At 38.0% G+C, this 12,479-nt stretch overlaps 1 protein-coding gene across 1 annotated transcript in view; it reads right to left on the reverse strand.

The window, feature by feature from the left end:
• Positions 1–2,067: 2,067 nt before the first annotated feature.
• The window catches only part of MND1 (meiotic nuclear divisions 1), a 95,873-nt gene continuing 85,461 nt past the window's right edge, over positions 2,068–12,479 (reverse strand). Inside the window, exon 8 of the mRNA XM_004378813.2 lies at positions 2,068–2,407. Within this exon, the coding sequence (XP_004378870.1) occupies positions 2,301–2,407 (107 nt within the window). The 3' untranslated portion in view covers positions 2,068–2,300. The remainder of the gene's footprint in view (positions 2,408–12,479) is intronic.

Genomic DNA, 12,479 nt, shown 5'->3' on the forward strand with positions numbered 1-12,479 from the left:
TGACCCCAGCCACCACACAGTCTGTTAAGTAAAACACCAGAACCAATTGTATAACCTTTTTAAACTTGTAATTATGTACGTACTTGTCATGGATTGAATTGTGTCCCCCAAAATATGTCAATTTGGCTGTCATAATTCCCAGTATTGTAATGATTGTCTACCATTTTGCCATCTGATATGACATCCCTGTGTTGTAAATTCTATCACTATGATGTAATGAGGTAGATTAGTGGCAGTTATATTGATGAGATCTACAAGATTAGTGTCTTAAGCCAATCTCTTTTGAGGTATAAGAGAAGCAAGCAGAGACTTGGGGACCTCATACCACCAAGAAAGCAGCACTGGGAGCAGAGCACATCCTTCAGACCTGAGATTCCGGCGCTGAGATGCTCCTAGACCAAGGGAAGACTGATGACAAGGACCTTCCTCCAGAGCTGAGAAAGCCTTCCCCTGGAGTTGGCGCCTTGAATTCGGATTTCTAGCCTACTAGACCGTGACATAATAAACTTTTTTAAAGCCATCCACTTGTGGTATTTCTGTTATAGCAGTAGTAGATGGCTACGACAGTATCCTTGTCATGGTCCTTTCCATGCTTCTGTAGATCCCCCTACGACAGTGATGAATTGACCTGCTACCAATCATGACCTTGTGATGACTTTCTTTGTCCTCTCTAGTATATAATGGACACCATGACTGTGATTCAGTGGATTCCTTCAGTCTCTGTACTGGGTACATGCTGATGGTCTCCTTCATTCGAATGATCATCTTTGTCTTGGCTTAATAAAAATCTCTTCTGATTAAATTTGAGTCTGGGTCTTTTTCCCCTATGACACTACATAATGGTGGCTGCTGAGCATCTTTTCACAACTCTGCCTTGTCATCACATTGGTAGCCTGAAATTGGCTATGGTGGGAGTATGTACATCATGTAAACAGTCAAATACTATAAATCAGTGCTTCCCGTTCTCCCTCTTTTCTCATGGTAGTCCACCAAAATAAAGACCCAAATTAAAAAAGTTGCCTAAATATTTATAAAGTATTATCTTTTGGGGACTATTAGAAATGGCTTCCTTTTTGAACACAATGCCTTTTTGCTAAACAAGGAAGTGTCCTTCTCTAATAAATAGCAAACTGTGTCTGAGACATTTTAGAATTCCCACAATCAGTGTTTTAGGGAAAGGCTCATGGTGGTGTTTTTTTTTGTCCTTTGTCTCTTACATCAAATACTTTCTCCTGTGAGAAGAGAGGTTGCCCTAAGGCAACATAAATTGATCTTAAGAACAAACGAATGTGGACCAATTTGCTCCTGCCCACCTCCAGGAAGTGATTAAGTAGGCCCAGAGCAACTCCATACAACACAAAGGCCAGGTTCACTAACAAATGGTATGGATGCCATTTAGGTCATTTCAGACATATGGAGTATTAGATTCAAGTTACTAAAAAGAATAAATTGGACACTAAGGGAAACAAGTTAAGGCAGTAAAGGGTGTTATAAACAATAGTTTTTATTTTTTCTTTGTTTTGGAGTGCCTGTAAATACTACAAATGGCTAAGACTGTATATATATAAAAATTATATATTATATATATAATTTATATTTAACCTTTTTTTAGATAGTTGAAAAAATAATCCGAGTACTGTATAGTTGATGCTGTGTGCTATACGAACACCATTATAACATTTTATAAATACTGCATAAATCAGAAAAGGCCATATGCTTTTTTTCCAGTAGAAAGGCATCAAAAACTCAAAAGAATTAGTCTTCATATCTGAAAAATTATTACATTAATCTAAATTTGAGGAACACCAACTTTCTGTAAATATTCTGTGGGAAATTAGCAAATATGACGAAACAGTACATTATCAATTACACGCATTTGTCCACCACATACTGGTGAATAGTAAAATAGCCATTAGGGTTTTAAAGGCTATTTCCAAGCACTTATGTGTATGTGTATGATAGAGCCTTTGACTGTAAACTTAGTTTTCTTAATGTTTGAATGAAACTAAAAAGTATTATCATGCCATGTTCTGATCTCTGAAATATCATTCGTAAGCTGACTTAGGCGGATGGCTTTACTTGCATTGTCCTACTCTGCTGAGCACCTGCGTGAATGTATGACTATCATCCTGCTTTTGATGTATCAAAAAGGATGAAGAGCATCTCCAGTTTATACTTTATTTAAATTAATAAAATGATACATACAGTTACAGGGAAATGACATTTCAATACATTTACTTGGATAATATAAAAATCTACATATTCACAAGCACACAGATCCTACACTACCATTGAACATTTTAGTCTATGTAGTCAAAGTCTTCTGGAATGCCAAAGTTTTTATCAATTTTATTTTCTTCAAATCCAAATTTTCTTTTGGCCCAAGACTTTATTGAAAATATGTTATCTGTAAAGAAAATTGAGAAATATTTTTGAGAACTGAAAATAATCACAAAACACTTCAACTATAAATTATCTTGATTGATCTTTACTTTCTACTGTTACCACCACAAGTGTCAAAAGGAGTTACCTGTATTTTTAAGATTATAAAAAAGTGAAACAAAATATTTAACCAGCATTTTAAACAAGTAAACAGATCTCATATGTAAGAATTCAGTAAATTAACTGCCACTAAAGAATACCTGATTTAAGAATAATCCAGACACGGAAAAGGCCGATGGTGCCTCTTCCCCATTCCACAGCAGAGGTCAGGAATTAAGAGTTGCTGCTGCTCCCAAAGGGAGCACATTCTCTCCAGGCCCTCTGTGCCCCTCCCCCACATACACACAGGGAGAGTAATGGCTTCCAGACAATCAGGCCAGTGTGAGGGAGAGGGGGTGAGGAGGAGGGAAGGGGTCTTTCTCTCTTAAGACTATGACAGGAATAGATGTGTCCTTAGCCTCCCTAGGGGAAATTTAAAATGCATTCTACCACTGAAAAAAGTGTTATATCCACTTAAAGAAATTTATCTCAAGGAAATAAGACAAATTGTGTTCAAAGATTTTCATGCCAGTGTATAATAAAAAAAATTAGAAGCAATCTAAATGTCTACTAACTGGGGAAGGCACCTACGTGCAGGCAGTGAAGGAGTCAGACCAACACCAACATGCTCACAGGGGCTGCACTTGGGTATGGGAATAAAGATTTTTTTTTCAATTTTACACACTTTCTTTAATGTACATATACCATCTTTATAATGAAAATGTATTATAAAATAATGATATAAGGTTTTATAGTTTGCCAGAGTATTTTATAAAATCTTAAGCACTGTATTAGTAGTGATAATGAAGTAAGAAGCTAAAATAGGCTCTTCTGGAGTTTGATCACTTTTTTATATTGTTTCTAAAAAGTTTAATTCAAAGTATCAAATAATGATAAATAAATTTCTGGAATGAAGTTTGTTTATCTACTGCATCATACAGAATAGTGTTAACAAAATATCTTCATTTCCTTCAATTAAAATGTTGTGGAATGTCAACATATTAAAATGAAACTTTACTTTTTTAACAATCTAAAATGAATCTTTACTTTTTATAATAACCTAAGAAAATACTACAATATTAGCATGAGGTGTTCCAGGATGACTGTTTACGTTTACCAGTGTCTACACAGCCAGTACATTCTTGTCAATCATAGTCAAATATTTATAGATGGTCCACTGGTACATAAAGCAGGTATTAAGTATACTACAGAATGTAAAGAGCCTATGCCTTCAAGTTGACACTAGAGGAAAAAAAAAACATTAACTTTTACTAAACAATTTCAAAGTAATATGTGTGCTAGAAAAGATCAAGAATTACATGTACAGCTTTCAGAAAAGGCTCCATGAATACGGAATGATTTCTTGGAAATCAGAGAACAGATGCAATGAGTAAGAAGCAGTATACTATTTGGAAGGAAGTGACTTCAAACCGAGATCAGGAGAGAAGAAAATGAAACACTATTTAATAGCCTCTGCTGGAAAGGTTTCCTGGTTCACAGAAGAAAGAATTTTATTATAAATCTTCAAAGAAAAAAAACAAACAAAAGAATAAACAAAAACCTCTCCACAATAATGCCTAATGGATCAATTCAAAGAAGACTTTGGACACTGGATGTCTGCCTTCAAGACAATGTTACCCATAGTCTTGCAGTTCACTCCTTGTCAAATAATTTTCTTATATGTAGAAATTTTTATAAACAGATAAAGCAATTTTTTCCCCCAATAACCTTAAGTCTGATAGAACTCCTGTTAATTTACACAGTGACTACCCAAGATACATAAAGGAATAAGACTGGGCAATACTGTTTGTGATGAGTCTATGTTAGAATGTCACATCTATCACCCCTCACTCATTAAGATTCCTCTCAAACAAATTTATAAAAACTCTACCATCTATCTTAATTATTAAACAAGGTTTTATATAATTTGTTAAATCATATTCAAAGTATATTTAGTGCCATAAAATATTTAGACATGGTATTTCTAGTTGTATTTAAACCCTGAGGTAATCTCTCATTCTATAAAATGGGATACTGGATTATTGAACAGTAAATATTCTCAATTCTACATATATTTTAAGAACTTTAAGTAAAAAGAAACCAAACCTTAATAACTATATGATAACAAGGTTTAGTATTATTGCCGGGCTTTACTGTTTATCTGTTTGCTTTAAAGACAGGAAGGTCTTATGAGGTATAATTTGCTCTATCTTATCTCCATGATGTTTTTGTAACATGTTTATGCTGGAAAGAATAAGCTGTAACCTCAATGGAAATACAGTTCTTAACAGTTGTCTCTACTTTTCTAAAAATATCTTTCCTACCTACATGATTTTTTTAAAAGTTCCAGGTTTTTTCTCAATACCTAATAAAACAGAAAGAAAAAAAATTAGCTGTTGGAAATTTATGATCAGTTGGAAAACATGAAAGGATTTTTTAAAGAGGAGAAAGGGAAGAGAGGAATACTTTTGGTTTATGTGTCTAATGCTGTGCTGGAGGGCTTAGGCACTGTTCTCTCCAAAATGCTGTGAGGTTGGTATTATTACTGACATTGAATAGATGAGGAAAAAGGTTCAGAGAAGTTCAACAGGTCACACAGCAAATAAGGAACACAACTTAAATTCTTCTCGAAGCCAAGTTCCTCCCACTATACACGCACGCTACATGTTCCTACTGTTTGCTGGGCTGCTCTGCTGAGAAAAGATTGGGGGAAATCATCTTGTGACACTTGTCTTATTTTTAGCCTAAACATCCAGCTGCTTCTTTTTTCCCATTAAAAATTCTGTTTCTCAAACACGCACAATGCCATTGTATTTATTCTTTAAACTTTATTGGGCACTTACTTCATTATTCCCTTTTCTTTGATGTTAGTTTGCTGTTTTTTCCCTCTTCTGTTCTTATCACCAAGCATCACATACTTATACAGTAACTTTGTAATAAGACTGCAATTTTATAGAAACCAAAGGCCAATAATATTGATTTTACCAGTATACCTAACTCTAAAAAAGATAAGAAGAAAATGATTCTTATGAAGTATGGATACCTGGACAGGAAGTCAAGGAAACCTGGCTCAAACCTCCGTTCCTCCAGTGACTAATCATCTCTGACTGCCTGCAGTTGCTTGGAGCTTTCCGTGTCCTAATCAATGCGATCTTATCCATACTCTCCCAAAGACACAGAATAAGGATGAGTAATACATGTGAAGGTGTTATAGACTCTCACCAGGATGGAAAAGTTCAATTATCATTATTTTATAATTAACACTGGAAAAACATCAGTGTGATTTTCTGACAGGTTTTAACGTTACTCATCAGACCTGTACATAATTCATAGCAATCACTGTTTATTAACCTCCTCCTAAACTTTAAGACACCATGTAGATAATACTTTACTAATTCCCACTTCTTAGAATATCTCTGGTGTAGACCAGTGAGTATATTCATTTTACAAATGGATTAAGAAGGCATTTACATGAAGACAGGCTTACAGAGAAGACAGTATCATGTAGTGGTTAAGAGCTTGGATTCTGGAACAAGAAAATCAGCATTCTAATTCCTCTTCCACTGTCTAGCAGCTGTGTGAGCTTGGGCAAGTTAGTTCCCCTCTTAGGAACTCAGCTGCACCTTTAAAATCAAGGATAATAAGCATATCTACCTCTCAAGATTGTTGTGGAGATAAAATGAGAATACACTGTAGACATTCATTAGAACGCCTGGCATAGACATAGGCGGCCCTGAAAAATGTTAGCTGTTATTTTTAGTAGCGAGAAGACAAATCTTCAGGATTCCATGAAACCCCTAAAGATGTTATCTTGCAGAGGCAGAGCCAACATGGTGCCCTAGACAGATGCACCATGCTGTCCCTCTGCAGTAAAGACCTGAAAAACTAAGTAAAATACAAACATCAATCCTGGAATCCTCAGCATAAAATGAAGGGATAAAGAACTAGACAAAACACCAAATGGAAACAGAAACTGACAGAAAACAGAGAACAAGGAAAGATATGGAGTGCAGGTCTCTTGCCAACTAACACAGCACAGTGTCGCCATCTTGGAACGCAGCCAGCAAGGACTCCGGAAAGGGAGTACGGGAAGGCAACTTCACAGGGCTCCCAGCAGGAGACAGACCACCTGGTAACCAGAGAAACATGCTTTCCCACTCCTCACCCTTCTGGTGAGGTGAGGCAAGAACCCCCCCAACCCAGCAGCTTCCACAATATGAGCCTCCCCCCGAACAGCCCTGCCCCCACCCACAGCATGTTTTTTTCCCCCCTCTTTCTTCCTTTTCTTTTTCCCTCCCACTTAGCTCCATACACCCCCTCCCCCATTTCCCACCAGCCCCTGCAACGTCTGTGCGGCTAGAGAGGCACTGGCCGGCTGGTGCCCTGTCCCCACCTGCTGGCTCCTGCTGTACCACCATTTTTTTGGTTTTTCGTTTTCCTTTTCTCCCTGTAACCTAGCCCCATACGCCACCTCCCCAATTCCCACTGAACTCCTGCCATGCTGCTGTGGCTAGGAGAGTCACTGGCCCACCACTGTGCTGGATTCACCCCGTCCCCACCTGCCAGTTCCCACCGTGTCACCTTTTTTTTTTCTTTCTTTTCTTTCTCCCTCCCACTGAGCCCCATAACCACCTCCCCACCATTCCCACCTGACCCTGGGGTCTGCCCCACCCCACCATGCTGCCAAGATTTTCCTTTGTTCCATTACTAATTTTCTTTCTCCCTCCCATCTAGCCCTGTATGCTACCTCTGTATGCTACCTCCCCCTCTTCCCGCTGGCCCCTGCTGTGCTGACATATATAGAGTGCCATCGGCACACTAGCCCGCCATGGCCCCATGTCCACCCCATCCCCAACCACCAGCACACACTGTGCAGCCATTTGTTTTTCTTTTCCTTCTTTCTTTTCTTTATCCCGCCCACCAAGCCCCATATGCCATCTCCCCACCTTCCTGCTAGCCCTCGAGTCCACCCCGCCCCCACTGACTACCACCGCAAAGCCCATATTTTTCTTTTTTTTCTCACTGCCACCTAGCCCCATACGCCATCTCCCCCACTTTCCTGCCTGCACCCGTCATACTGCCACAGCTAAAGCGTCCCTTGCACACAGGCCCACTGCTACACCAGGCCCGCATTGCCTCTCCCCTCCCATCATTTGACCAGCTTCTGAACAGTGGCAAGTGAGCCCATACCACCCCCGTCCGACACACCCATCCATCTGGCGGGGGGCTGTGAAGACTTCCACACTGCTGACACAACATCAGGAGGCAGACAGCACCCACCCAGTCCACCCTCATCCACATCGCCAAACCAGTGTACAGCGAAGTAGGCTTGCACTGCCTGCTGCTGCCCTGACCACTTGGGAAGGATATTGAGAACTATCATGCCCACAGAGAAGCAAGCAGCAAACCACGCCAGGCCTGCAGTGACATATCAAAACAAAACAAAAAAGCAGGCGAAAACAAATGAATATACAATCAATAAATAAAGAAAATAATACCTTAATGTCTCGGAAACATCAGAAAATATCAAAACATAAAAAAGAAGGATAAGACGGCTCCAGCAAGTGACCAAGAATCAGGTAACTCTTCAGTAGAACAAAAGACAGTGAAATTACCTGATACGGAATTGAAAAGACTAATATTTAGGGCTCCTCAAGAGTTAGGAAAGAGATCAAGGAAAATACAGACAAAACCAAGGGAAAAAAAGGCAAAATCATGGAAAGTATTGACAAAACTAGCAAAAATATAGCTAAAATCAAGGAAAACATAGACAAAGCAACAGAAGAATTCAGGAAAACACAAGACCAAAACATCAAAATAAATAATTAGAAATCATACAAAAACAGCAACCAGGAATTCAAAAGATAAACAAAATTCCAGAAATGGGCAACTCAAAAAAAAAAAAAAAAGATTTAGAAGCAAATTTGAAATAATAGAAGACAGAATCAGACAGAATCAGCAAGACTGAAGACAAATCCATGGACACCACTCTGTTTGAGGAAAAATCAGAGAAAAGAACAAAGAAAAATATAGAAAAACTAAGAATATGTGGCACATAATCAAAAGCTAAAATGTGCACGTGATCGGAGTTCCAGAACAGGGGGAGAAAACGGAAAATAAAGAGAAGATTGTTGAAGACTTACTGGCAGAAAACTCCCCAAATATCATGAAAAAATGAAAAGCTGACCGTCCAAGAGGCTCAATGAACCTCATATGGAACAGACTCCAAAAGAAAGTCACCAGAACATATAATCACACTTGACAAAACCAAACACAAAGAATCCTGAAAGCAGCTCACAAAAATGAAGTCATATACAAAGTGGAAACGATAATAAGCTCTAATTACTCGGCAGAAACCATGCAGGCAAGAAGGCAGTGGGATGACGTATAAAAAACCTTGGAAGAAAAAAACTGCCAACCAAGACTAAAATATCCTGCAAAACTCTAGCTCAAATATGATGGCAAAATTAGGACATTGCCAGATAAACAGAAATTAAGGGAATTCATAAAAACCACACCAAACTTATAAGAAACATTAAAGGGAGTCCTTTGGTTAGAGAAGCAAGAACATCTGACAACAACCGGAGTCTAGGATACAGGACAGCATCAGCCAGATACCAACCTAGGTCAAGAACTCTCAATAATAAAACAAAGCTAAAAGACTTAAAACAGGGAAACAGAGACATCAACCTGTAAAGGACGACAATGTCAAAACACTGTTTGTTGTTGTGTGCTGTCCAGTGGATTCCGACTCGCAGTGACCCTATAGGACAGAGTAGAACCGCCCCATAGGGTTTCCAAGGAGAAGCTGGAGGGTTCGAACTGCCGACCTTTTCGTTGGCAGCCTGAGCTTTTAACCACTTCACCACCAGGGCTCTAAACATTGTTTATTTAAGGAGAAACAAACGGAGTAGGTATAGAACTTTCAGATGGACAGGAAGTCAAGGTGATAACAAGTAATAAAAGAATGGTTCACATTTAGGAAGATAAGGCTAAATTTCAAGGTAACCTACAAAGAAAGTCAAAAAATCTACTCATCAGAATAAGAAAGAAAAACATAAAGACTCAGTAAACACAAAATCTATAATACGAAAGAAAAGAAAATCCACAAACAAAAGGAACTTAGCACAGGAAATAAAGAACAATGAAAATGTTAACACCACAAAATAAAAGCACAATATGACAGCAAAAACTCACACCTATCGATAATAACACTGAATGTAAATGGCTTAAATCTATCTGTAAAGAGACAGAGAGTGGCAGAATGGATAAAAAAGCACAACCTGTCAATATGCTGTCTACACCTTAGACACAAAGGCATAAATATATTAAAAATCAAAGAATGAAAAAATCAAGCAAACAGTAACCATAAAAGGGCAGGAGTAGCAATGTTAATCTTAGATGAGATAGACTTTAAAACAAAATCCACCATAACAGACACTGTAAAATAATTAAAGGGACAATATGCCATGAGGACATCACCTTAATAAACATTTACATATCCAAAAACATGGCTCCAAAATACATAAAATAAACTCAAACACGGCTGAAAAAAGAAACAGAAAATTTCACAATAATAGTAGGAGACTCTGACATACCACTCACGGTAAAGGACAGACCATCCAGAAACTCGACAAAGATGCAGAAGATTTAAAGGCCACAATCAACCAACCTGACCTCACAGACACATACAGAACACTCCACCCAACAGCAGCAAAGTATACATTCTTTTCCAATGCACATGAAATAGTCTCCAAAACAGACTACATTTTAGGCCACAAAGCAACCCTCAATAAAATCCAAAACATCAAAATAATACATAGCACTCTCTCTGATCACCACATCACAAAAGTAGAAATCAGTAACAGGAAGCACAAGGGAAAAAAAAAATCAAATGCATGGAAACTGAGCAACACCCTGCTTAAACACAAGTAGGGAACAGAAAAAGAAGGAATCAAAAGATTCCCAGAATCAAATGAGAACGAAAACACATCATACCAAAACCTTTGGGACCTGGCAAAAGCAGTGCTCAGAGGTCAATTTATAGCAATAAACCCACGTATCAAAAAAAGAATGGGCCAAAATCAAAACGTGAGCCCTAAAACTCAAACAAATAAAAAGAGAACAGCAAAAGAAGCCCACAGCCACCAGAATGACGGAAATAATAAAGATTAGAGCAGAAATAAATGAAATAGAAAACAGAAAAACAACAGAAGGAATCAACAAGACCAAAAATAAGTTCTTTGTAAAGATCAACAAAATTGACAAACCACTGGCCAAACTGACAAAAGAAAAACAAGAGAGGAAGCAAATAACCCAAATAAAATATGAGATAGGGGGAGATTACAACAGATCCAACTGAAATAAAAAGTATAACAGAATACTATCAAAAATTGTACGCTAACAAATTTGAGAACCTAAAAGAAACGGACAAATTGCTAGAAACATACCACCTACCTAAACTAACACAAAATGAGATAGAAAATCTGAACAGACCTACAACAAGAGAAAAGATTGAAGAGGTAATAATAAAACTCCCAACAAAACCTGGCCCAGACATCTTCACTAGAGAATTCTGCCAAACAATCAGAGAAGAATTCACACCAGTACTACTCATACTATTTCACAGCATACAAAAGGGATACTTCCAAATCCATTCTATGAAGCTAGCATAACCCTGATACCAAAACCAGGCAAAGACACCACAAAAAAAGAAAATTACAGACCAATATTTCTCATGAATATAGAAATTTTAGCCAATAGAATTCAGCATCATATCAAAAAAATAATACACCAGGAAGGATTCATACTAGATATGCATGGATGATTCAACATTAGAAAATCAATAAATGTAATTCCACCACATAAACAGAACTAAAGAAAATAACATAATCATCTCAATTGACAGAAAAAGTATTTGATGAAGTTCAACACATCTATTCCCGATAAAAACACTCAATAAAATAGGAATAGAAGGAAAATTCCTTAAAATAAAGGACATCTATACAAAACCAACAGCCAACATCATAATTGGTGGAGAAAGGCTGACAGCATTCACCCTGAGAACAGAACAATATAAGGATGCCCTTCATTGCCACTCCTAGTTAACATTGTGCTGGATGTACTAGCGTAAGCAATAAGGCAAGAAAAAGAAATTGCTATGCATTGAATTGTGTCCCCCCAAAATGTGTGTCAGTGTGGCTAGGCCATGATTCCCAGTAATGTGGTTGTCCACCATTTTGTCATCTGATGTGATTACCCTATGTGTTGTAAATCCTAACCTCTATGATGCTAATGAGGGAGGATTAGAGTCAATTATTTTAATGAGGCAGGACTCAATCTCTTTTTAGATACAAAAGAGATAATCAAGCAGTGAAGAGAGGGACTTCCTACCACCAAGAAGAATCAGGAAGGGAACGCGTCATTTGGAATCAGGGTCCCCGTGCTGACAAGCTACTAGACCAGGGGAAGACTGATGACAAGGACCTTTCCCCAAAGCTGACAGAGAGAGAAAGCCTTCCCGTGGAGTTGGCACCCTGAATTCGGACTTCTAGCCTGCCTAGACTGTGAGAGAATAAATTTCTCTTTGTTAAAGACATTCACTTGTAGTATTTCTGTTATAGCAGCACCAGATATCTAAGACAGAAATAAAGGACATCCAAATTTGAAAGGAAGAATTAAACTATCCCTATTCCACAACATGGATGAACCTGGAGGACATTATGCTGAGTGAAATAAGTCAATTACAAAAGGACAAATATTGTATGAGAACTCTATTGTAAAAACCCATGAAAAAGTTTACACAAGAAATAATCTTTGTTGGTTACGAGGGATAAAGGGGTGGGGGAAATACTAAGTAGGCAATAGATACGTTGTATCTTTGGTGAAGGGTGAAACAGTACACAATACTGGGGAAACCAGCACAATTTGTACAAGGAAAGGTCATGGAAGCTCCATAGACACATCCAAACTCCCTGAGGGACTGAATTGCTGGGTGG

This window comes from Trichechus manatus, unplaced genomic scaffold (assembly GCF_000243295.1).
Source record: "Trichechus manatus latirostris isolate Lorelei unplaced genomic scaffold, TriManLat1.0 scaffold00059, whole genome shotgun sequence".
Classification (NCBI taxonomy): Eukaryota; Metazoa; Chordata; class Mammalia; order Sirenia; family Trichechidae; genus Trichechus; species Trichechus manatus.